This window comes from Lynx rufus, unplaced genomic scaffold (genome assembly GCF_022079265.1).
Source record: "Lynx rufus isolate CCGP_SWC_20201006 ecotype Redwood Valley unplaced genomic scaffold, mLynRuf1.p SCAF_11, whole genome shotgun sequence".
Classification (NCBI taxonomy): domain Eukaryota; kingdom Metazoa; phylum Chordata; class Mammalia; order Carnivora; family Felidae; genus Lynx; species Lynx rufus.
The window spans coordinates 33,519,047-33,546,466 of NW_025814825.1; the positions used below are offsets into that span (position 1 = coordinate 33,519,047).

Sequence of the window (27,420 nt, forward strand, 5' to 3'; positions counted from 1 at the left end):
CAAACTGGTGCAGACACTCTGAAAACAGTGTGGAGGTTCCTCAAAAAATTAAAAATAGATCTACCCTATGACCCAGCAATAGCACTGCTAGGAATTTACCCAAGGGATACAGGAGTACTGATGCATAGGGGCACTTGTACCCCAATGTTTATAGCACCACTTTTAACAATAGCGAAATTATGGAAAGAGTCTCAATGTCCATCAACTGACAAATGGATAAAGAAGATGTGGTTTATATATACAATGGAATACTACTTGGCAATGAGAAGAATGAAATATGGCCCTTTGTAGCAACATGGATGGAACTGGAGAGTGTTATGCTAAGTGAAATAAATCATACAGAGACAGATACCATATGTTTTCACTCTTATGTGGATCCTGAGAAACTTACCAGAAGACCGTGGCAGTGGGGAAGGAAAAAAAAAAGGGTTAGAGAGGGAGGGAGCCAAACCATAAGAGACTCTTAAAAAACAGAACAATCTGAGGGTTGATGGGGGTGGGAGGGAATGGAGGGTGGGTGATGGGTATTGACGAGGGCATCTGTTGGGATGAGCACTGGGTGGTATGGAAACCAATTTGACAATAAATTTCATAAAAAAAAAATTGCAAAGGTGTACATTTTAATTGAGAATATGGTGCAACCTGTTTTAATTTTCAAGTCACTTTGATAACTTCACTTTTATTATATATTTTAGCTTGTCTAAAATTTTTGCTTTAATTATCTAGCACCTGTTATTTTGAATGATTATATTAATTTGTCTTCCCTCATCAAATGAAATACGTGACCAGAAGTTATAACTTGTTCTAGAAAAGAGCTTCCTCTTTTTCAGCTTATTTCCATGCTTATTTTGGTATATAGAGATATTAGAACTCAGATTCTTTTTATAAAATAATAAATTAGTTACACCAGCATTAAAATTTATGGTAAGGTTGCTTATCATCACTGGAAAATTTAAAGCAATTATGCTTTGTTTAATAGATGAATTATATGCAAATACCTGCTAGGTAAATTATTAAGTCAGTGAACAGTTACAATAGATTTTCAAATTCATCATGGCATAACCTTTTTTGGGAGGAATACAAAACATTTTACGGATACTTTTAGGCCTCAGATGGATGTATGATTTTCGCAATTTACCAGGAGATTATAATTTGCTCATATTATGAGGAGACCTATTGAATGAATAGTTTGCTTTGTGTCATAGATATTCCTCAGGTATAGGGAGGAATGATGCTTATTAGCTTATTATATATGAATATAGAATGTGAATATGTTTGTCTTCCAATTTTGCACTATAATGAACTCAGGCTATTACGTTGGTAGTTTCAAACTGTTAAACAGTAAATGGAGACAGTATGGCATTTAACATACGTTTTTCAATATGGGATGCATTTCTTCATATAATGTGCTTTTGTAGTCAAAAACAGCTATACCTACACCCACTGGCATTCTGATAGTTTGTAGAAGTGGGGGGGCTCCAACTAAATAGTTTATTCGTAAATAAGAGCTGATCATAAGTAAATCCACAGTAGCTTTTCTACTTAATTCTCCCTTTTACTTGTCTTAAAATGTTACCCAACCACCCCACATGATGCTGTTTTCTTTCATTCTATACTTTGACTTTATAATCAAATTAAATATTTTTCAACCTCATTTAGAATCTACTTCAGAAAGTGCTATGGAAGATTCACCTGCTACAGATCGCTTGAATTTTGACAGATTTGATATATGTAGATTGTTACAGCATGGGGCATCACTTTTGGGATCTGCTGGTGCAGAATTTGAAGTACAAGATGAAAAATCAGGTATGTAGTAGTCCGATAGAAGAAAATCTGAAATGTGTGTGTACAGACTAATTTATTACTTGGCATGCTATAATATCAGCCATGCAAAATCAACATAGATGTTACAAAATGTAAATTGACTGAAGTTTGCAGTTGGGGAGGTGGAGGCCCTGTGGGTGGAGAAGATAACCAAAAATATTTGGATCTAATGTACCATATGAATATTTTCTTTTAAGTGACTTTGTACTATATCTGTGCATTGTTAATATATACATACTAGTATTTGAACAGGCATTTTATTATGTATTAGCGAAATTATAAAGTGTGACCCAAGAGCCTCAGTTGAATAGATTTTTTTCTTTCAAGTTTATTTATTTTGAGAGAAGGAGAGAGGGAAGAAGAGAGAGAGAGTCTCTAGCAGGCCCCATGCTGTCAGCGCAGACCCCAACATGGGGCTCACATTCATGAACCATGAGATCATGACCAGACCCGAACTCAAGATGGTTAAAACCGACTGAGCCACCCAGGTTCTCCCAGTTGAGTAAATTTTAAAAGCCTGGATTAGTACAGATTGTGATACTGTTTTCACAATTCGGGACATTTGGGAGACTGTATGACAGTTTTCTTTTTTATCATGTGTTTTAAATTTTAAATAATTGGATCTACTCATGCTGGTGACCAAAGCAAACACTAAAAATGAAAAATAAATGTTGGGTAGGTACTTGTCCCATTATCTTTAAACTTATAGAATCCATCTGGATATAAAATAATGTTTTGGCCATTCAGGATTCATGCTTTGAGTGGAAAAAACCTTGATGTTTTTGATGGATTTCTGTAAGTAAATAAGTTGCTCTTTTGCCTAAGACCAAAAGAGAACAGTTTTTGTTGCTAATAAAATTAGTTATTACTCAAAGCATATCTGTCTAGCTAAGTTAATGAAGTGATCTTCACTTGTTCCTCTTAAAAAAAAAAAGGCAAACAGGGTGCCTGGGTGGCTCAGTTGGTTAAGCATCTGACTTCAGCTCAGGTCATGATCTCGTGGTCCTTGAGTTTGAGCCCCACATCAGGCTCTGTGCTGACACCTCAGAGCCTGGAGCCTGCTTAAGATTCTGTGTCTCCCTCTCTCTCTGCTCCTCCCCTGCTCTGTCTCTCAAAAATAAATAAACATTAAAAAAAAAAGACAAATACCTATTAACTCTTAATATGGTTTCTTTCTTCCTTTTTTTTTTTTTTTTAAAGTTTATTTATTTTGAGAGAAGGAGCAGGAAAGGGGCAGAGAGGAGAGAGAGAATCCCAAGCAGGGATTTGACTGGGGGCTCAATCCCACAGACTGCGAGATCATGACCTGAGCCAAAGTCAAGAGTCAGACACTCAACTGAGTCACCAAGGCACCCCAGTATGGTTTCTGTTGAAAGATCTTTGGTTGACCTCAGAACAACATAGGTTTTTGAAATGTGTGGGTCCACTTATATGTGTTTTTTTCTTTGATAAATACAGTACAGTACTGTAATTATGTTTTCCTTATGACTTTTAATTTTTAATTTTTTTTCAGGTTTTATTATTTTTATTTTTGAGAGAGAGAGAGAGAGAGAGCATGAATTGGGGAGGGGCAGAGGGAGAGAGGGGGACACAGAATCTGAAACAGATTCTAGGCTTCCAGCTCTCAGGAGCCTGACGCAGGGCTCAAACTGTGGAATGGCTAGATCATGACCTGAGCCAAAGTCAGAGGCCCAATCTACTGAGCCACCCATGCACCCCTCCTTATGATTTTCTTAATAACACTTTTCTTTTCTCTAGCTTATTGTAAGAATATATAGTGTATAATATATAAATACATTTTCATCAATTGTTTATGTTATTGGTGAGGTTTCTGATCAACAGGAGACTATTAGTAGTTAAGTTTTTGGGGACTCAGAAGTTACACAGATTTTTAACTGCTTGGGGGATTGGTGTCCCTAACCCTTGTGTGTTATTCAAGGGTCAATTGTAGTTTAATTATTTTTGGAGAGAATTAAAAGGAGAATTTGGTTAAGTTCCAGAAAAGCATAGTTTTTCTAATGTGGGAGGTAGAAGTCATTTCAAAAACTTTCCAATTTGAAAAAAGTTCTCTCTCAACAGTAAGCTTACTAATTTTACTATTGTCATCATATCAGAGATCATTGGTCCTTATCCGGGAGTAAAAGTCAGTGTCCCCCTGTCACTTAAAAAAATACGTGTTTGGTCTTACCTTAGAAATTCTGATTTAATAGGTCTGTGGAGAGCTCTAGGTCTTTGTATTTAAAAGAAAAAACTACACAGGTGACTCTGATATGTAACCAGGATTGGAAACCCCGGTTTTGGGGAACTTGGATTTTAATGATGATAAGTCACAGTATGCTCAACAGTGCTCATTTAAAATCCTCTAATTAGATTTTCTTTAAATATCTCATCTGTTTGTTTCCTCATATATGAAGGACACATACATGATTTGTATAGGTGCTAGTCTGATTTTCCTTTGCGGTTGTGTGGGTTACTTTCCGCGGTAGGACTTTGCCTGAAATGAGAAGACTGATTTTGGACTTCTGTGTATCATGGACTTGTGATCCAGCAGTCTTCGCTTTTGGATGCCTAGTGTTTTTCTCTCCAGGTAGAGCAGACTTAAATTTTTAAAAAAATAGCTTTGTTGAGATATAATTCACATACCATACAATTCACTCATTTTTAAAGCATACAGTTCAGTGGTGTTTAGTATATTCATAGATATGTGCAGTCAGTTTTAGAGTATTTTCCTTATCTCAAGAAGAAACCCTGTATCCTTTGGCTATCAACCTCCTACACCCTTCTTTCTTCCCTCCCTTTCTGGGCCCTAAGCATCTTGCTGTCTCTCTAGATTTGCCTATCCTGGACAGTTCTTATCAATGGAATCATCTAAAATATGGTCTTTTGCAACTGGCTTCTTAGAATGTTTCCAAGGTTTATCCATTTTGTAGTATAAGTACTTCATTTTGATTCCCTCTATAGTTTTTATTCCTGTTATAGGATGTGTCAGTTTTTTAATTGTGGTAGACTGTAGATAACAAAATTTACATCTTAACTATTTTTAAATGTATAATTCAATAATATTAAGTACATTTACACTGTTGTGCAGATCTTCAGAACTCTGTGTTTCAAAACTGAAACTTTATACAGTAGTCTTATCCATAAAGGATACATTCCAAGACTCCAGTGGATGCTTGAAAACGTAGATATTACCAAACTCTATATATACCATTTTTTCTTCTACATACAAAGCTATGATAAAGTTTAGTTTATGAATTAGGCATAGTAAGAGGTTGACAACAATATCTAATAATAGAAGTATTATAACAATATACTTTAATAAAAGTTGTAGAAATTTCTCTTGAAATATCTTACTGTATTGTACTTCACCTTCTTGTGATGATATGAGATGATAAAATGCCTGTTTGATGAGATGAAGTAAGGTGAATGACATAGGCATTGTGATGTAGTGTTAAGCTACTCTCTTCTTTATTTCTTTTTTATTTTTTTTTAATGTTTATTTTTAGAGAGAGACAGAGCATGAGTGGGGGAGGGGCAGAGAGAGAGGGAGATACAGAATCCCAAGCAGGCTCCAGGCTCCAAACTGTCAGCACAGAGCCTGACATAGGGCTTGCACCTGCTGATTTCTGCCAAACACCGCAGCCTGAGACTGAGCATCCAAGCGTGGGAGGCCGTCACCCACAATCCTGCAGAGAGAGAGAGAGAGAACAGAGAACACCTTTGGCTCATTTATGATCATGTGACATTCAGTGTCATGTACTACTAGCATTGCAAGACATTGCTCATTTATCAAGTTAAAATTTATTAGAAATGTTTGCTTGTCTTGCAGAATACTCACAGAACAAGTTACTCGCAATCCGGGGGTTTACTGTAAAAGTTTTTGTATGGACGTGTTTTCCTTTCTCCTGTATGGCTACCCAAGAGTGAAATTGCTTGATCATGTGGAAACTATGTTTTACCATATGAGGAAATGCCAGACTGTTTTCTAAACTTGCTCTACCACTTTACATTCCATCAGCAGTATATGAGGATTTTGATTTCTCCGTGTCCTTGCCAACACTTGTTCTTAACTGACTGATTATAACCATACTAGTTAGTGAATGTGAAGTGATATCTTATAGTTTTGACTTGCATGTTCCTGATGATTCATGACATTGAACATCTTTTCATGTGTTTATTGACCGTTTGTGTATCTTCTTTGAACTGTCTATTCACATCCTTTGCCTATTTTTTAAATGAGATACTTGTCTTTTATTATTGAGTTGTAAGAGTTCTTTATATATTCTAAGTACAGATCTCCTATTGGTGACTTACAAACATATCCTCCCGTTCCGAGTTCTCTTTTTACTTTCTAGATGATAGTCTTTGAAGCACAAAAGTTAATAATTTTGATGAAGTGCATCTTATCTTTTTCTTTTCTTCTTCTTCAAATTTTTGATGTCATAAGAAGCTATTGCCAAATCTAAGGTTATTTACTCCTGTGTTTTTTCTAAGAGTTTTAGAGCTTTAGCTCTTATATTATCATGTATTTGACCCATTTTGAGTTAATTTTTGTGGTGTTGTGAGGTTAAGGGTTTAACTTCATTATTTTGCATGTAGTTAACCTGTTGTGTCAACACCTTTTTTTGAAAAGAACTTAATGATGTTGGCACCATTGTTGAAAACCAATTGGCCACAGAACTATAGTTTTATTTCTGGACTCTCAGTTCTGTTCCACTGATGTCTATCTTTATGCCAGTATCTCATTGTCCTGGTTACTTTGGCTTTGTGATGTGTTAAAATCAAGAAGCTTGAACCTCCAGTTTGTTTTGTTTTGTTTTCTTTTCCAGGATTGTTATGGATGTTTCTGGTTCCATATGAATTTTGGGATCAGTTTTTCGGTGTCTCCAGAAAAGTCAGCTGGCATTTTGATAGGAATTGTGACTCTGTATCAGTTTGGGAAGTATTACAGTCTTAACGATAGTAATTGTGTTATGATCCATGAACATGGAATGTTTTTTCATTTACTTAGATCTTTAATTTCTTTCACCAGGATTTTTGTAGTTTTCAGAGTATAAGTTTTAAGTTTTGCTTTTAATGATATTGTAAGTAGAATTGTTTTTTTAAATCTCATTTTCAGGTCTTTTTTTCCCCCTCCCTGTTCTTCAGATTGGGTACTTTTATTCCTCTCATCTTTAAATTCACTTATGCTTTGTCTGATATTTCCATTTTTTAATCTCATTTTCAGGTCTTTTTTTCCCCCTCCCTGTTCTTCAGATTGGGTACTTTTATTCCTCTCATCTTTAAATTCACTTATGCTTTGTCTGATATTTCCATTCAGACGTTAGGCCCACTCTGATTTTTAAAATTTCAGATTCTGTATAGTTCAGTCCAGATCTACTTTTCTTTTTTTTTAAATGCCTTTATTGGCATATTTTGCACATCATATAATTCACCCTTTACAAGTATATGATTCTTTCAGCTTCTTTTTTATAGTTTCTGTTTCTTTCTTTCTTTTTTTTTAACTTTAATTTTTTTTTTTTTTATTTTGAGAGCGAGCATGAGCAGGGGAGGGGCAGAGAGAGAGGGAGAGAGAATCCCAAGCAGGCTCCCTATGGTCAACTTGGAGTCGTATGTAGGACTCAAACCCACAAAGCACGAGATCATGACCTGAGCCAAAGCCAAGAGTCAGATGCTGGGGCACCTGGGTGACTCAGTCGTTCAAGGTGTCCGACTTTGGCGGTCTGTGAGTTTGAGCCCCGCGTTGGGCTCTGTGCTGACGGTTTGGAGCCTGGAGCCTGCCCTGGATTCTGTGTCTCCCTCTGTCTCTGCCCCTCCCCTGCTCACACACTCTGTCTGTCTCTCTCTTAAAAAGAAACATTAAGGAAAAAAACTTAAAAAAAAAAAAAAAAGAGTCTGACACTTAACCGAATGAGCCACCCAGGTGCCCCTATGGTTTGTTTATTTATTGAGGTATTCTATATTCTCATTGTGACAGTATCTTCCTTATTAACCATTGTTAAACTCGCTGTTTAAAAATCATGTGTTCTAATTCTAACATCTGGGTCATCTCAGAGTTGGTCTTCCTTAATTTTCTTTTGAGAGTGGGATACATTTTTTGATTCTTTGTATGTTGCTTAATTTTGAATTCTGCCCCTCACGTGTTAAATGCTATATATATTGTTTAGGCTGGATTCCGTTATATTCTTCGAAAAAAGATTTTGGTTTGATTTTTTCTTTTTTTGCTTGTTTTAGCAGGCATTTAATTATGTGAAACTCAAATTGCAATTCCTCTGAGATGGGTAACATCTCAAATCTCAATTCACTTTTTAGCTTTAGCTGGACTGTTTGGAGTCTGCCATGTGCTCACATAGTTTATAATTAAGCTAGAGTTTTGGCTGAGGTTTTACAGAATTTGGGTTTTCTCTCTGGCTCTCTCTTTTTTGGGTTTTCTTTACCTTTCAGTGACTATAGTGAACTTTAACTCTTTTTCCTCTAGTTCCTCAAACTAGAAAGACTGGAGGCTCTTTTTTTTTTTTTTTTTTTTTTTAAAGTTAGAGGAAGAACATGAGCAGGGGAGAGGGGGCAGAGAGAGAGAAAGAGAGAGAGAGAGAGAGAGACAGACAGAGTTCCAAGCAGGTTCTGCACTGCCAGCGCAGAGCCCAGTGCAGGACTGGAACTCACAAGCCATGAGATCATGACCTAAGCTAAAATCAAGAGTCAGACACTTAACCAACTGAGCCATCCAGGTGCCCCAAGTATGCAACTCTTGATCTCAAGGTCGTGAGTTCAAGCTCCATGATGGGTGTGGAGAATGGATGAATGAATAAATAAATAAGATTGGTTTATTTCCATAAGCATGAATCTCCTTTTATATATACTTGATAATTGATAGTGGGGCAATGGTGGGATCTCAGTGAAAATTCCTAGAATGTTTTGTTAGCGAGAACACTGTTTTTCTTTTTAATGTTTATTTATATTTGAGAGAGATAGTACGTGAATGGGGAGGGGCAGAGAGAGACAGAAAGAGAATCTGAAACAGGTTCGAGGCTCTCATCTGTCAGCACAGACCTGACGCAGGGCTCGAATTCACGAGCTGTGAGATTATGACGTGAGCCGAAGTTGGATACTTCACCGACTGAGCCACCCGGGTGCCCCTAGAACACTATTTTTCAATCATAGTTAGATAATAGAGTTTATGACATGTTCAGATTGTGAGTATGATTTGTTTTATTGTCAGGAGGGGTGGTTTTTGTTTGTTTTTAAATGTTTATTTATTTTGAGAGAAAGTGTGTGTGTTAGCAGGGGAGGGGCAGAGAGAGGTAGGGAGAGCATCCCAAGCAGACTCGGTGCTGTCAGCACAGAGCCTGACGTGGGGCTTGGTCCCATGAACCGTGAGATCGTTACCTGAGCCGAAATTAAGAGTTGGACTTTGAGCCACCTCCTGAGAGGGGTGTTTTAATAGTTAAAATTTTTTTACTTTTAATCAAGTTTGATCTTCATTGATGAGAAAACTTCTTACCTGATTTGGAGGAAATGTATTTCTTTTCTGTTTAAAGGTGAAGTGGATCCTAAAGAGAGGATAGCACGCCAACGGAAACTATTACAAAAGAAACTTGGTCTTAATATGGGAGAAGCCATTGGAATGAGTACTGAAGAACTCTTCAATGATGAAGATCTGGATTATACTCCAACTTCAACAGCCCTTGTAAACAAACAACCTGTAGGTAAAATCTTTGGTTATTTGACTGCAAGTAATACAAGCAAGTTTTGCTTCATCTTGCCATGTTATTGCAATGAAAAAAAATGCTGTTGCTCATTGCGGCTTGTTCCACCATAATTTAGTATTTAGTGTCTTCATAAATTGGATTTCTGGTAACATCCTAAAGAGATAGAAGTTCAGCCTACCTTATAAACTCTGGATTCACTGTTAGATAAACGCTGTGGTGGGCCTTTTGGAGTCACTGCTATTGAGAGATCCCAGTTGCACCAATTGCTTTTTCCTTTGTTCTTCAGTGGAAAAAAAAAAAAAAGAGTAAATGTTTGAGAGAGTAGAGGATAGTAAGGGCTAGTATGATATTAGAAATCTTTAGAGCAGTGATTTATTATTCTATTTGGCAAAGCAACAGATATGATAAGAAAATTTTCAAACGATGAAAAAAGGTATACAATATGAAGTAAAAAGTTTTTAATAATTGATGGACATGCATGTCCCCATGCCCCACAGGCAACCCTTCATGAATTACTTGTACATGCAGACACAAGTATTTGTATTTTAAGCCATATTTATCTTTTCCCATTTCATGTAGCTGAATATATCAGTATATACAGATTGATCATGTATTTTTTTGATAGCTTCATTCTCTTTTGTTCTATGGATGTACCATAATTTTGCTCTGTATTTCTCCCTTTTCTCCATTCTTCAAATTCCCATTGGATGCTCGCAAGCTGCTGCTGCTTTTTTAACGTCCCAAACTGCTTACGCTCCAGTAAAAAAGCTGTGGCTCTCTCCTAAGAAAAATTCACATGCAACTGAAATATTAACATTCAAGGGGGTTGGTATTCTTTCCTCTTGCCACTGCAGTATCTTTTTAGAGTTTCCTGGTCCTTATTAAGGATTCCTGCTTTGCAGTCATGAAACCCTTATCTTGTCTTTCTTTTGGCCTTTTCCTTTATACTGGTTCTCTAAACCATCAGAATTTTCGAACCTTTCTTTAGGGTTAATGGAGTATGTGTTGATGAATAACTTTTGCAGACAAAAAAAAAAAAAATTCCTGAGGAAAAAAGAAGAGTATAAAGAGGCAGAAAATATGACAACTATAAAGAAACAGAAAGAAATGAGGTGCAAAGAGAAGCATGAGGTGTAAATAAAAAATAAAAATAGAATAAAGGAGAACAAAAATGTAGTAATGTGATTATAGTGTGGTTATTGTGTATGGTATAAGAAAAAAGATGAGCCAAGTATATTAGAGAAGATAGGGTATGGACAGAATAGTTGTATGTAGGATGGGCAGCAGAGACTTTGAGGTTTGTGAGATCCAAGTTGGGTTGGCCTTATATGTCATGGACCTTTGGGAGGAGGTGCTTAATGTTACTTGTTGCCATAGGTTTATCATTGCTTGTATATGCACCATTGGTCTCTGGACTAAGACCATAGCGGAGTATCCATACCAGTGACCCAGATTAGTGGTCAAAGTGAATTTTAGTTGAATCTTAAATCAGTTAAGGGCAGAAAGGATTTTTAGGCTTGAACTGAAAGCATTTCTGTCTCACAGCCTTTATAATGTCTCCCATGAATGGAAAAGATAGCAAAAACAGTAGATAGTGATGGCTTAAGAGAAAAGGAGCAATATGAGTTAAGTTGACTATAGGATGCTGGATCACTTATACCTATAATTTTTTTTCAATAGGTGATATTGAAATTAATTAATATTAATTATTAATATTAATTAATATTCTTTATTCCTACAACTTTAGGGTGGTATTACAGTTTTTTTGTTTGTTTTGTTTTTATTTTAAATCCAATATAATTAATATACAGTGTTATTAGTTTTGGGTGTACAATGTATTGATTCAACAATTCTATGTTACTTGGAGTTAAGGTAAGTGTACTCTTAATCTTTTTCACCTGTTTCACCCATTCCTCCACCCACCTCCCCTCTGGTACCATCAATTTGTTCTCTATGATTAAGAGTCTGTTTTTTGGTTTTTCTTTTTCTTTTTTTTTTTTTGTTTTGTTTCTTAAAGTCCACATATGAGTGAAATCATGGTGATTGTCTTTCTCTGACTTATTTTGCATAGTGTTATACTCTAGATCTATCCAGTTGTTGCAAATCGCAAGATTTTGTTCTTTTTTATGGCTGAGTAATATTCCATTGTATCTGTGTACCACCACATCTTTATTACTGTGGTCATTTTGAAGTATCACCTTTTCAAAACCCTATCTGTGGGTTATGATCATACATTTGTGCTACATCGGTGACAAAAAAAGTTAAGAAACATACAAACATCTGCTGAGAATTGGAAGAATAGGAAATAAGGAATAAAAGAGTGAAATTATGGTAATAACCATATAACAGAATAGCATGAAGCTGTCAAACTGTGGTCAGTTTGGATATAGTGAAATTTATAGACTTAGTACTGTTCTGAGGCTGTGGGTATTTATTTTAACTTCAAAAGTTCAAACTCAGCATTCTTTTATTCTTTTAGACTCTCCAGGCAGCTGAATTGATTGACTCAGAATTTCGAGCAGGAATGAGCAGTAGACAAAAGAACAAAGCTAAAAGAATGGCCAAGTTATTTGCAAAACAGAGATCCAGAGATGCAGTGGAAACTAATGAAAAGAGGTAGTAATTTTTTTTTTTTGCTTATTCATTTAAAACAGTGATGCTTTATGGATTAAATTTGTGTCTGCCTGATTTTTAAAAACATTTGCTGACATTGTCTTTAGCTGTGGAGTACCATTTGGATTGTTTTGCTCAATTGTCAGAGATTATTTATTATTACTAGGGACTAGGACAGCTTCCCCAGAATAATCCACATATGCAGATTTATTTTTCCTTACCAATTATGACCTTTGAATGGGGGCTGAAGATCTTCGGAGGGAAGTGCATTCCAGGCAGAGGGAACAAATGTAAATGCCTTAATCATAGACTATTCAAGAAACAGAAAGAAAGGCAGTATATCTAGGATGAGTAGATGGAGGTGAGGGTAGGACCGAGTGAAGTCAGAGAGGTGGTCTAAGGGCCACAAGTTTGTTTTTGTTTTTGTTTTAATGTTTATGTTTGAGAGAGAGAGAGAGAGAGAGAGACAGTGTAAGGGGTGAAGGGGCAGAGAGAGGAAGACACAGAATCCGAAGCAGGCTCCAAGTTCTGACCTGTCAGCACAGAGCCTGACATGGGGTTCGAACCCACGAACTGCGAGATCATGACTTGAGCCGAAGTCGGACGCTTAACCAACTGAGCCACCCAGGGGCCCCTAAGGGCCACAAGTTAAGAATATTGATTAGTATAGAACTGTCACAGTGTTACATCATCTGTCTTCTAGCCTGGTGGCTAGACCAAATAGGAGGTAGTAATCCAAGTTTATTTACTTAATCTTGTAGGAAAGAACTCTGGATAAAATCACTGTCCACATTTTTTTAATGAATTAATAAAAGTGGTATCTGTGTATGGTCTGGAACAGCATTTCTGAAAGAGTGGTTCAAAACAACCTTGTTCAGAAGCACTTTGAGGGGTGTGTTAAAATGCAGATTTTCATTTTCATTTAACAGAGCTGAATGGGGCATTCATTAAAATGCCCCATTCAGCTCTGTTAAATCAGAATCTTTTATGGTGTTTTAGAAATGTTTGAGTAATTAAACACATGAAAACTTACAAAGTTTTTTTTGCAGATGACAGGACCTTTTGTTTTTTCCGTTTATAAATATAAAGCTAAAATGTAAGTGTTTTATAGTATTTATTTAAAAACTAGGTGCAAAGGGAGTAAATAATAAACATGTACTCGGTATAAATTTTTACTTATTAAGTTGTTCAGTATGAAATTTTAATTGAACTTCATTAAACTACAGGGTTTTTTAAGTAAACAACTTATTAGGATTGTATATAGTAACCTAATAGGTTTCTGTTGGCTTTATTTGTATAAGTACTTTTACCCAAATATTTGAATATAGAAATAGTAGACTTTATTTTTCAGAGTTTATGATTCATTCATTACACAAATATTTACTGAATACCTTCTGAGTGCTAGATACTGTTCTAAGCCCTTACGATGCATTGGTGAATAAAATAGATAATTCTGCCTTCACGGAGCTTACATTCTGGAGGAAAAAATGAATAAGGGAGAAGATAAATAAGTAGAGGTATCTGGCTGGCTCAGTTGGTAGAGCATGCAACTCTTGATCTTAGGGTTATAAATTCAAGCTCCATGTTGGGTGTAGAGATTACTTAAACATGAAATCTTTTTTTTTTTTTTTTTAAAGAGGATAAGTAGGAGTGCCTGGGTGGCTCAGTTGGTTAAGCATCTGACTTCAGCTCAGGTCATGATTTCACAGTTCATGAGTTCAAACCCCACCTTGGGCTCTGTGCTGATAGCTCAGAGCCTGAGCCTGCTTCAGATTCTGTATCTCCTTCTCTCTCTACCTCACCCCCTGCTCACACTCTGTCTCTCTCTCTCTCTCTCCCTCTTTCTCAAAATAAATAAACATTAAAAAAAAAAGAAGATAGGAGCACCTGGGTGTCTTAGTTGGTTAAGAGTTTCACTTTGGCTCAGGTCATGATCTCGTGGTTCGTGATTTCAAGTCCCACATCAGGCTCTGTGCTGACAGGTCAGAGCCTGGAGCCTACTTCAGATTCTGTGTCTCCCTCTTTCTCTACCCCTCCCCATCTTGTGCTCTGTCTCTTTCTCACAAAAATAAATAAACATTAAAAAAATTAAAAGATAAGTAAATATATATATGTATGTATACACACACATATATGTATATATGCATATATTATGTTAATGATAAGAGTTAAGTAGGAAAAAGATAAAACAAGGAAGGAACATGTGAAATGTGTTGTGGGGAGAAAATTTGAAATTTTAGATAAGGATAGTCAGGGAGGGATTCACAGAAGTGACTTTTCTTTAAAGATCTGAAAGGAGTGAGGATACGAGTCCTATGAATATTTGGAAAAGACATTCCAAATAGAGGGAACATAAGGGCAAATGTCTGGAAGGAGAAAAATGCTTAACAAGTTCAAGGAGAGTAAGGTGGCCAACCAATGTTTCTAGATTGGAGAGAATTAGGGGAAGAGTAATAGAGAATGAGACTGAGGAAGGTTAGATTTCTTTCATCACATTTATTTTTTTGTTTGTTTGTTTATATAAGTCTGTTTTAAGAGATAGCACAAGTGGGGGAGAGGCAGAGAGAGGGGGAGAGAGAATCCCATGCAGGCTCCGCACTATCAGCGAAAAGCCGAAGAACCTGATGTGGGGCTCAGACTCATGAACCACAAGATCATGACCTGAGCTGAAACCAAGAATTGGACACTTAACCAACTGAGCCACCTAGGTGCCCCTCTTTCATCACCTTTAGAAAAAATGGTTGGCCAAATAAGTCACATTATTAAGATACGGGGGATATTTTAGAAAATAGTGCTGTATGTACCTCAACTGTGCTGATTGTCCTTTCTGTTAATACTGAATAAAGTGGTTTTGTCTTCTCATTTGTTATGTTTTATTATTACGCTAGCCTCAATATTTTTTTTCTAGTCATAAAGTAACATTTCTTCAGATTTTCTGGACACATTTTTCATTGGTCATTTATCTCTTTTTTTTAAAGAGCTAGTAGGACTATAGTGTGTTACTCAGTGTATTAGTTTCCTCTAGGGTAGAAAAGCCTAGAAAAGTTAAGCTGGGCCAGATTTAGGTTGTTAGGCCAAGGGAGTTTAAAATGAAAAGGAGAAGAGCTGGTTGAAGAGAGGAAGAAAGAAAGACTGTTAAATTTATGATTGAGTTTGAAAGCAAGAATTCATGAACCTATTTTACATTCATTAGTGAGAGTAGGGGAATATATTCTGCTCAAAACTTTTTACGTGGTTGATCTTACTTATTTGATATACGAAGTTTTAAGTAAACCATGAATGTGGCAAAACAAGTGTTCATATGATGTATTCTTTTACATTCACTGTGGTTCACATTATTCTTTATTCACTTTTTAAAATGGTGACTTTTATTTTTTAGCAATGATAGCACTGATGGGGAACCAGAAGAAAAGAGACGAAAAATAGCAAATGTTGTTATTAATCAGTCTACAAATGATTCCAAAGTTTTGATTGATAATATTCCAGACAGTTCTTCCTTACTTGAAGAGGTACTATTGAAATACCCTAAAGTGTCTTTTGAAATTGTTTATAATTTTTTCATACTGATGTGTCAGCAGGTAATAATCTATCCATTGAGAGAAATTTTATTGTATCTTTACTTCATTAGTAAAAATTTTAATTATTAAAATTTTTAAAGCATATTTTTACTAGACCTACAAATAAATACACTTTTAAGTTACTTAAATTGTTAGCATAAAACAGACCTTTTGAATTAGTAGTAATTCTGTTTTTCTTATTCAGACAAATGAATGGCCTTTAGAAAGCTTTTGTGAAGAACTTTGCAATGACCTTTTTAATCCTTCCTGGGAGGTAAGATTTCTTCATTACAGCTTCTCTCAGCTCTATTTTTTTTTTTTTTTTTTTTTTTGCTAATGAAGGGAACCATGTGAAACATCATTTTTTTTTTAGGGTCCCTATTCTTCCCACTGATCTGGGCACTTCATATCACTCACCTTCTAAGTGGAAAACTTTAGACTGATTTTCACCTTTCATACCCTTTTTGATCATATATCTTTAGAGAACTATCAGTTTCTTTTCATTTTTTTAGCTGTGGTATAAAGACTTGCGTATCTCTACCAAATAGTAAAAACTTCCTTTTTAAGAGGACAATTTGATTAAGAGTAATAGTTTCCAAACCAGCTTTTTAGTCTCAGAAATATTTCTTCAGAGAAAATCTTGATCATCTCCCAGCATGTTAAAAGAGATGAAAGTGAGGTTCCTCTGATTGAAGTTGAGGGTTGGTGGTCTCAAAGCATTCTGTCCTACTTCGGTTGGCTTCTGGGTAATTTAAAACCACTGCTGTGGAATACCTTTTAGTGGTCTTTCTGCTCCTTGATGTACATCTGTTTAAAGTTATTCAAGTGTTAACTTAAATTGGGTCTTGAGTAAGTAAGTGGGTGGGTGAGGTGCCAGTGGTCTGTTTCCTCCCTTCCAGATGATGCTTCAGAATGCTATAGGGTGACAGTGAAGCATTAGTCATGAGACAGTTGAATTGTCTTCCTTTCACATTTATACTGGTATCTTTGGAACTTAGTTTTAATATATATATTTCTAAAATATTGATGTTGGAGCTATAGGGAACAACATGATTCTTTCCTCACTTTTGCTGGGGATAATGCTAACTGCAGGTAAAAGGTAGGGAAATCATAGCCAAATAGATTAATATCTCAGAAGGATGTTAGGGTAGTTATTTTCCTAGCTTGATTTTAGAAAAATTCGACATAACCAAAATTGTGAAACTAATGCATGTAATTTTTCTTGGATAGCAGAAGAACACGTTTTTTTGAAGTGCCACTTTAGTTTATTCTGATTTCTTAAAAATCTAGAATCCCTTTTTCATATTGAAGAAAAGTTAAACTCAGTTTCTTAAGCATTTAACCTTTGACATTTGCGTCTTGTTTGTTTTTAGGTTCGGCATGGTGCAGGCACTGGACTTCGGGAAATCCTTAAAGCTCATGGAAAAAGTGGTGGTAAAATGGGAGATAGCACTTTAGAAGAGGTAAGTGTAGTAAAGGATCAGTTATCAACAGATTTTAGTAGTTTGCTTCTTTTCTCAAGACAGGGAAGTTACAGAGTTGTGCCATGACATAGAAATGAGAAATAAATAAATATAGAAAGGTAAATATGAGGAAAAATGTTTAAAGGTCAGGAGGAAGTCTATTTACTAACAGAAAGAATGAGTTCATGGGAAAGATTTGTTCAGAAACATTGAGTGGAAAAATATATAAGAGCAAGACACAAAAAATTGGAAAGTAGAGTAGGAGGTGTAAGAAGATAGTTTAGAGGTCATTGAGCAATGTGACTGGTGTAGCATGAGACACAGGTAATAGGATAGATAATAGATACATGACAGATATAATTGAAATTAGAGCAACCTTTAGTAGTTTCTTAATTTCTCTTAGAGTGCAAGTAACATAATAGAATTCATGAATCTTAAAGATCTTGGTGTAGTATATTTGAACCTAATTAATCAATAAACACGATGTGGTTAATATTAAAGGTAGTAATTGGAACTTTTCTGTATTTTGGTTGTTGTTCCTACAGCAAAACCCGTCTGTCCCAATATTTTAGTTTTGATTTTGGACTTAATGTGTCCCCAGCCCCCAATACAAAGTATGATTTTGGTAATTAAAAATGATTGTTTTAACAGATGATTCAGCAGCATCAAGAGTGGTTGGAAGACTTAGTTATTAGACTCCTTTGTGTTTTTGCATTAGACAGATTTGGAGACTTTGTTTCTGATGAAGTAAGTATCACCTAAAGGAGGCTTTGTCCGATCAAATTTCAAATTCAACAAAATATGTTTTTTTGTAAATGAGTTTTCTTCCTTTCTTATTCATAGGTTGTGGCACCAGTTCGTGAAACTTGTGCTCAGACATTAGGTGTGGTGTTAAAACACATGAATGAAACAGGAGTTCATAAGACTGTGGATGTGCTTCTTAAATTACTTACTCAAGAACAATGGGAAGTTAGACATGGTGGTCTGCTAGGAATAAAGTATGCTTTGGCAGTTCGTCAGGTAAACACTTCAGGTTTTGAAGCATGTATGGGAGAGGTTTTTTCCCTCTTATTTTTATTGTATGAAATGACCTTAGATTCTTAGTGTTACAGATGAGCCAGCATTTCAAGATTTGCCTTGTTGAGGTAGTATCTTAGAGATAGGTGGTACTGTAAGAATTTAAGTACAAATCAAAAGATGGTTCATTAGGTTTGAATACTTGTTCCTGTTTCATAGGAAGACCGATTCTCAGGGTGATTCCTTGTGTATGATCCCAGAAATAGACTCTGGGGGCTGGCTCTATTTAGGGAGGTTGAAAGGAGAATAGATTGAAGTATGGAGAGCAGGAAGTAAGGAGAGCTTTTCCTGCCCTTTTCTCTCACACCCCTTTTGGTTGTCATTAGTGTTGAATAAGAAATAGAAATTGAGGGTCCAGCATAGCGGTATGTATCTGTGTTCACGCAGGGAGTTCATAGTTTTACCTCGAAAACATCTGATGTTTTAAGTCACATTTAATAGATACTTGATACTGTTGTGGTTTTTCAAACGGGATTAGTTACAAATAGACTTCTGTTGTTATTTTTCTTTTTTGTTTATGTGATTCTTTTTTAATAAAGACTGGGACTTTTAAAAAAAATGTTTTATTTATTTTTGAGAGAGAAAGAGAGCGAGAGAGAGTGAGTGTGAGCGGGGAAGAGGCAGAGAGTAAGGGAGACACAGAATCTGAAGCAGGCTCCAACTTCTGAGCTGTCAGCATGGAGCCCGATGCGGGGCTCAAACTCAAGAACCGCGGGATCATGACCTGAGCCGAAGTCAGATGCTTAACTGACTGAACCACCCAGGTGCCCCTAAAGGTTGGGATTTTTGGGGCACGGGGCTGGTTCAGTTGAAGAACATGTGACTCTTGATCCTGGGGTCATGAGTTTGAGCCCCATGTTGGGTATAGAGATTACTTAAATAAATATGTAAACTTAAAAAAAGATTGGGACTTGTGCTTTCATATGGTAAATTTAATAAAACAAATTTTAAGCACAATAATTGCATTACAGAAAATTAATCTGTTTTGATGTACTGTTTTACAGGATGTAATTAATACTTTATTGCCTAAAGTTTTAACTAGAATAATTGAAGGACTTCAGGACTTTGATGATGATGTCAGAGCTGTTGCTGCAGCATCACTAGTACCTGTGGTAGAAAGCCTTGTAGACCTTCAGACACAGAAGGTAAATTAAATATTTTTGCATTTTCTTCTATAGAGCTTGTTTACACTTGGGTATAGAGTATTAGGAAAAACATTCAGTATTTTTTTCTCTTTCATTCTCCAATTTTTTAAAAGATTTTATTTATGTATTTTTTTTAATATGAAATTTATTGTCAAATTGGTTTCCATACTGAAGATTTTATTTTTAAGTAATCTCTGCATTCAATGTGGAGCTTGAACTTAGAACCTCAAGATTGAGAGTCACATGCTCAGCCAGCCAGACATCCTGTCCTCCCATTATTCATATAACAGATAGTCCTCTGACATATACAATCTTAATTATATATTATCCTTGGAATAGTGAATTTTGTCTATTAATCTACTTCCCCTTTGTGTACAGAGTATATAAGGAACTTACTTGAGAAGAAAGCAACCATTTCTTCTTTATTTTACTCCTGGTTTTTAGACATATGGGATTTGTGTTTGTTTTGATTTTGGTTTTGGCTTTAAGTTGTTTTAATCTGGTCTCATTTTTTGAAATGCCTCTTTTAAGGTCTTTCTTTTTTATTATCAAAACCATAACATGTATACAGCATTTGGAAGTGCAGCAAGCAGTATTTATTTAAAAACTCAAAAACTAAATTTATCTTTTCATGATGACTAGTGTCGTTTTAAGTATATTAGTTTACAGAGAAGGTCATGTCTGGTGTATGTACACTATATTGTTTTCCAATTTTAGTTTTTTACATAAAATAAGAGTATTGGCTATCTTATTTCCTGAATTCTCCCTCCCATTATAAGCCTGGGTATGAAGGGAAGTGCCAAAGTAGAGTTGAGTGGCATTTAAAGAGGGGTAGAGAATTACTAAAGGCAAATAATGTCTCCTCTTTAATTTTGCTCAAAACTGACACTATCCAAGGGCATGGGGATTGTATATGTTTTTGAATCAGTAGTGACTACAATTTTGCATGACTTGTGAGTATATTGTCTAAAATAACTGTTTTCTTAATAACTGATCCTGTAGGTACCATTCATTATAAATACACTATGGGATGCTCTTCTGGAACTAGATGATCTTACTGCTTCAACAAATAGTATTATGACTCTTCTTTCATCCTTATTAACTTATCCTCAGGTCCAACAATGCAGGTAATTATTTGTAGTTAGTAAAGTAAAATATGTTTACGTACATTTCTAGATAATCCTAAAAATAAAATAGTTTGGCATCTTTAAGTACAGCACTTAAAGTGAGTTGGCAATGCCAAAGACTACTATTTTCAAATTGGCCTTTTCTTTACTCTCTAGCCACCAGCATAGTTGGGGCAGGAGCTTAAAAAGGTCATGTTTATCCTTGGGGTACTTTGGTTATATAATTCTTCATTTTGTTCATCCTGTGATAGTTAACTTCAAGAATTTAATCATTGCATATTATTTTCATATCCAGTCCGAATACAGAACATTAGCTTTAGAGACATTTAGCTAATAGAATTATCATTGAACATCAGCATTACATTTTCCAAAATTTGCTCCTCAGTGAACTTTTTCTTTGTAATGTTCATTTCAACTCTTGGTCTTGATTTCAGTAATTATCAGGAAGGGAATAATACATAATAATGCAGTATAATGTCCAAAGACAGAGGTTGAGTGAAGCCAAAAACATAAATCAAAAAGTGTCACCTATTTTCCTGTTCTGATACTTGAAATAAAGTTCAGCTAATTAATGTATTCCCTACCTTTTAGATTGCCTCCTGAATAATACTATTTCTATTAATAGTTTCTTTGGAGATACAGAAGAAAAAATTCACATGCAACTTTAAAAATCACAGATGAGAAAATTAATTACTGTTCTTAGCCTAGAGAGGATGTTTAGTGAATGTGCATATGCTCATGATTATAAATGATTTCTGGCTCTGTAAATCTATTTCTAATGAAAATCATAGGTGGATTAAAAACATGTTCAGAATGTTTCAAGTAATACTGGCCCTGCTGAGAGTACTTCAGGGGTAAATTTAGGGCAGTAGGGCAACCTACAAGTTGGAATTGCAAAATAAATGCCTGTAAAAGCAAACGAAGAGAAAAATTGGTAGTGCATTTATGGGATTTCCTAATATTCAGGTATTTCAATTAGTAGTGAAAACTATAGGGATTAAATGTGTTCATCTGTGTGAAAGCCCTTCTCAAGCTGCAGAATGCAAGAGTTTTTAATTACCCTAAATCAGAAGTTGGTAAACTTTTTCTGTGAAAGCCCGGATAGTGGTATTTTTGGTTTTGTGGGTTATATGGTCATTGTCAAAACTACTCAACTTTGCCATTGTAGCTCAATAGTAGCCATAGACAACGCATAAGGAATGAATATGGCTGTGTTCCAGTAAACCTTTATTTAAAAACAGGGTGATGTGGGTTTGGATTGTGAGCCTGTGTTAACCACTGTCCTAAATAAAGGGTTTAGGACTTTAAAAAAAAAAAAAAAACTTTGAGTAGTGTCAGGAAAGCTAGATAATGTAAGGAAATGAAAGAAGTAGTAAAAATTCTGTTAATTCAGAAATAATGTATGAAATACAATAATGTGTGAAATAATGTAGCTTTTATGTATTTATTTTTCAAAATTGCCCTGTTAGGAAATTTGCTTCACATATTATGATATTTGGCAGATACTTTCCAGCTATGTAAGAAGAAATGCAGCATGTCATTTGGAGCATGAACAGTTAAAGGTTACTCTATTAACAAGACCTTGTTATAATGCTTTTACATAGTTTGAGTCTGTTTTTTGTCTCTGTTCATGTGTTTAATAATTTTGTAAGTAAATTTACTAAACATGTAAATAAATGTGAGAAGAGATGTTCACACAAACCTGCAAGTGATGAAAATAATGCTAAAATATAGACCTGAGGGTAACCACAAAAGAACATATAGTTAACACCTGCCATATTCTTTTTTATTCATGCCTTTTTCTAGAGTTATATATTTCAAATGCTATTTCTAAATCATTTCCTAATTCAAGGTAGTTTTTATAAATGACTCATGGATATGACAGGAATTCTATGGTCCAAGTTGTTAGCCTAGAAGTGGCTTTGCTGGCTTTTCCATTTAAATTCTAATTGTGAGAAGGAAGATAATCTGAGTTTTCCTAACTTTAGTAATGCTAAATCAGGATGACAGATTTCGAAGCTACTACCATGCCACCTCTTGCTCATTTGATAATGTGGCAGAGATGACCCCAATGGGGAATATAAGTTATGTGCATCTAATGGTTACTGATTGGGGTTAGCCATGGGAAAGAAGAAGAAATTAATCTTGATTTTGTGTAGCCTACCAGTTAAGACACATGTTCCATTTTCCTAAGAACAGATTGAAAAAAGGGCAGCTATATTGGAAAGTTCTACTTTGACAAAGGTAATTCGTGGCATTAGTACCATAGAACTTAATGTTGATATTTATGACTGCATTTGCTCTGGGTATTCTTGTGCTATAATAACAGTTTTGAATGAGGATGTTAAATGAACGTTCATATGAAAATACTACCTTTTTAGAATTTATTCATCAGAAAAGGTATGAGGTCTACAGGACATATTTAGAAAATGAATCAATAGAATTTCAACTGAAAATGAGTAAGCCTAATTTGTGTCTTGTTTATTAGTATTCAGCAGTCACTCACAGTTCTAGTTCCACGTGTCTGGCCTTTTTTGCATCACACTATATCATCAGTTCGAAGAGCAGCATTGGAAACTCTATTTACGTTATTATCAACCCAGGACCAGGTAAGAACTAATAACTATGTGTAGTGATGCTGAAATTACATAGAATAATTTTATAAACTCAATCAATCTGGTTACCTTTGCTACATATCCAAAGATCAGGAGGATGCTGGGCCTAGTAGAAATGGTATGGTGACCATGTAGACATATAAAAATATAATCACCATGAGGGCAGAAATATTTTAATATTTTGTTCTAGGTCATATTCCCAGCACTTGGACTAGTGCTTAACACATAGGAGGCCTTCAGCAAATATTTGTTGAGTGAAAGATCAATCGAATAATCTCTTTGTCTCAGAGATCTATTATTCAGTCTTAGCTTGCTTCATGTGGTTGTCAGATAGGTAGTTGGCAGAACATATCCCAGGTTAGGAGGCTACATTTGGAGCTCTACAGTATGACTTCTAAAGAGTGATGATGAAATTACTAGGCACTTGCCTCGCTTAAGAATTAATCTTAAGCACACGGTATTTCCAAGGATAGTAAACATCAGAAGTCACAACATGAAGTGCCTAGAGAGATCATTCAGGTAATATCAGTATGTGAATGGAGTCTGTGCTGACCTAAGGAATCTTTGCCCTGCCTATAAAAGACTTAACATTTCTATTTTTAAAGTAACTATAGGTCAAACGAAATACTAGAACGTAGGGAAGTATCATAATCCATTCTTAGGACATGCTGTTATTTGTTGGCAGTACAGTTTGAGCCAGGGATCTTTAAAAAGCAGTGGGTTTTTGTGTTTGTTTGCTTTGTTTTTTTAAGACAGTAGATTCTAGGATGGGTAAATGTCTCTCTTATGTTCAGTAACCACACATTTCTTTGTGAATTAGAAATATTCCATGTAGACTTGCTTTAATCTGCAGCATGGGATTGTATTGTACTTCTTTGAATCAGTGTCTATAAATTTTGTTTTGCTGTATTTTTTTATTTGATCTAATCAGAATCTTCTGAGGTCTATCAGGTGTGTTTTATAATCCTCATTTGATGAGGCATGGGCTGATAAGACACACTGGCATGGGTTGTTTTGAATTTTCACTTCATTTTTGTTTTGTGGTTTTTGTCTAAATGTTTTTGGTGTAAGGTTAAATTTGCTTTGGTTAATCCTCTTAAAGTTAACAGATTTCCTTATTTCATGTTATTGTTTTTCTAACAGATTTACTTTAAAAAAATTTTTTTTTTCAACGTTTTTTATTTATTTTTGGGACAGAGAGAGACAGAGCATGAACAGGGGGAGGGGCAGAGAGAGAGGGAGACACAGAATCGGAAACAGGCTCCAGGCTCCGAGCCATCAGCCCAGAGCCTGACGCGGGGCTCGAACTCACGGACCGCGAGATCGTGACCTGGCTGAAGTCGGACGCTTAACCGACTGCGCCACCCAGGCGCCCCACAGATTTACTTTTAAGAGCAGTTTTAGGTTGACCAAAATATTGAGTGAAAAGTATGTAGTTCGTATATGCCTCCATATTCCCCCACCCACACTTTTCCCTATAGTTAACATCTTACATTAGTGTAGTACATTTCTTATGCTTGGTAACCAATATTCATCCATTATTATTAAGTAAAGTCCATAGTTTATATTAGGGTTCACTCTTCATACTGTTTTGTATGGGTTTTGGCAAATGCACAGTGGTATGTATCTACCATTACAGTATCAAATAAACTAGTTTCACTGCCTTAAAAAAAAATGCCTGTGCTCCACTTAAGTACCCCTCTTTTCCTCCTTCCGGATTCTTAACAGTCACTTACCTTTTTTTTTCCCAACGTTTATTCATTTTGGGGACAGAGAGAGACAGAGCATGAACGGGGGAGGGGCAGAGAGAGAGGGAGACACAGAATCGGAAACAGGCTCCAGGCTCTGAGCCATCAGCCCAGAGCCCGACGTGGGGCTCGAACCCACGGACCGCGAGATCGTGACCTGGCTGAAGTCGGACGCTTAACCGACTGCGCCACCCAGGCGCCCCCAGTCACTTACCTTTTTTAAGTCTCCATAGTTTTACCTTTTCCAGAATGTCAAATAGTTGAGAGTCATGCAATATGTAGCCTTTTCAGGTTGGCTTCTTTCACTTAGCAATGTGAAATTAGGTTTCTTTATGTCTTTTTGTGACTCGATAGATCATTCCTTTTTATCACTGAATAATGTTCCATTGTATGGGCATACCACAGTTGATTTACTCACTTATTGAGGATATCTTGGTTGCTTCCTGTTTTGGACAATTATGAATAAAGTTGTAAACATTCATGTGCAGGTTTTCGTATGGGCACAAATTTTCAGTGTGCTTAGGTAAACACCAAAGAGCATAAGGAGATGTTTAATTTTATAAGAAAGTGTCTTTCAAAGCGGCTATACCATTTTGTATTTCCATCAGCAGTGAATGAGAGTTCTTGTTGCTGCACATCCTCACCAATACTGGATATTGTCCGTGTTGTAGATTTTAGCCCTTCTAATAAATGTGTAGCGGTATCTTACTTAAAATTGCAATTTTCCAGTGATATGTGATGTTGAGCATAGTTTCATGTGCTTATTTGCCATCTGTATCTCTTCTTTGCTGAAATGTCTTCAGGTTTTTTCCTTTTTTTTTTTGGATTGAGTTTTCTTACTCTTGAATTTTAAGATTTCTTTGTGTATTTTGGATACACATCCGACATTGTTCTTTTAAGTCTTTCTGTTTTTTATTAAGGTGATTAAACTACTTGCAGCCTCTTTTTAACTTCAGTGGTTTTTAATTATTTGGCAATATATTTACTTAAGTTAGGAATTTTAGTAATGTATTTATAGTATTATATATAAATGGATTTTCTAAATAACTGAAACATACTTTTTAACCAAAAATAGTTAACATTAAAATGATTGACACACCTGATCATGATCTTCAACTGTATTAAACATAAGGTAATATTTTTTGATCAATCAGCCCACCAATATTGTTTGTTGGTTATTAGTTTTTATATGGTGCTTACCATGGTATAGTGTGGGAATATTGTGATACATGAGAGGCGCTGCTGTCAGTGACTGAACTGTTCTTTTTCAATTGTTCTTTCCTATTTTTTTTCTCTCTCTAATCTGTCAATCTCCATCTGACTTCTCTTGGTAGTCTTATAATGTGGTGTTTCCTCTTATATTTCAAAATTTTTACAGTTTAGGTAAGATACCAAGGTTGTTCTAAATCCTCTTCTCTATTTTTTAGCCCCTAAATGATTGTTGATATTGGTTATTAAAATTACATGGTTGTGAAAACATCTCTATGTTCTGCGGTGTTGATTTTCTTATCTAGGACTGAACTATTTTTGTCTTTTGAATTTGCCTTTACTGGCTTGTAAATGAAACTTTGGCCCTAGCATATGTAAAAAATTGATGATGATGACTCTTGATCATATACCAGATCATATACCAGAACTCTTACTGTTCTTTATTTGTGATTTGTAGTATGTCAGCCACCACTTATGCAGAGGTCTCCAATATTTGTTAAATAAATTTGTATAAAATTCTATGCAGGTTATTCAGAGAAATTTTTTAAAAATCCAACATGGTTCTTATTTTTACCTTGTAAAAATTTACAGCGTGATTGTGACAAGACTCTTACATGATAAGTTTTTTTCTTAAACATTTATTTATTTTTGAGAGAGAAAATGTGAGCAGGGGAGGGGTAGAGAAAGGGGGACAGAGGATCTGAAGCGGGCTCTATGCTGACAGCAGAGATCCTGATGTGGGGCTTGAACCCATGAACCATGAGAACAGGACCTGAGCCAAAGTCAGAAGCTTAACTGACTGAGCCACCCAGCTGCCCCTTCCATGATAAGTTTAATAAAAGAGTTAAATAATGGAAGAGCAGAAAATGAGAGATGTCAGGAAGCAGCATTGAAGGTTAGACTAAGTGCTGAAGGACCAGGAGGATTTGGGTGATAGGGCTAAAAACTAGTCTTCCCAAAAAAACCCCACAAAAAAACAAAAGACCCCTAATCCTCCCTTATTTATTTACGTATGTATGTATGTATGTATGTATGTATGTATGTATGTATTTTTGCATTTTTAAATGTAAATTTTAGTTAAAATACATTGCAATTTTGATTTCAGGAGTAGAATTCAGTGATTCATCACTTACATACAACACCCAGTGCTCATCATAAGTATCTTCCTTAGTACCCGTCACGCATCTAGCCCATCTCCCACCATCTCCCTCTGTCAAACCATGGTTTGTTCTCTGTCATTAAGAGTCCCATGTAGTTTGTTTTCCTCTCTTCTCTGTGCCCCCCATTGTTCCTCTGTTACGTTTCTTAAATTTGACATATGAGTGAAATCATA

General features: G+C 35.6%; 1 protein-coding gene across 1 annotated transcript in view; it reads left to right on the top strand.

The window, feature by feature from the left end:
* The window catches only part of BTAF1 (B-TFIID TATA-box binding protein associated factor 1), a 121,713-nt gene that overhangs the window by 21,461 nt on the left and 72,832 nt on the right, over positions 1-27,420 (top strand). Inside the window, exons 4-14 of the mRNA XM_047073165.1 lie at positions 1,660-1,806; positions 9,363-9,526; positions 12,013-12,149; positions 15,526-15,655; positions 15,909-15,977; positions 17,077-17,166; positions 17,818-17,913; positions 18,010-18,186; positions 19,248-19,388; positions 20,391-20,515; positions 23,004-23,124. Coding sequence (XP_046929121.1) covers positions 1,660-1,806; positions 9,363-9,526; positions 12,013-12,149; positions 15,526-15,655; positions 15,909-15,977; positions 17,077-17,166; positions 17,818-17,913; positions 18,010-18,186; positions 19,248-19,388; positions 20,391-20,515; positions 23,004-23,124 — 1,397 coding nt within the window. The remainder of the gene's footprint in view (positions 1-1,659; positions 1,807-9,362; positions 9,527-12,012; positions 12,150-15,525; positions 15,656-15,908; positions 15,978-17,076; positions 17,167-17,817; positions 17,914-18,009; positions 18,187-19,247; positions 19,389-20,390; positions 20,516-23,003; positions 23,125-27,420) is intronic.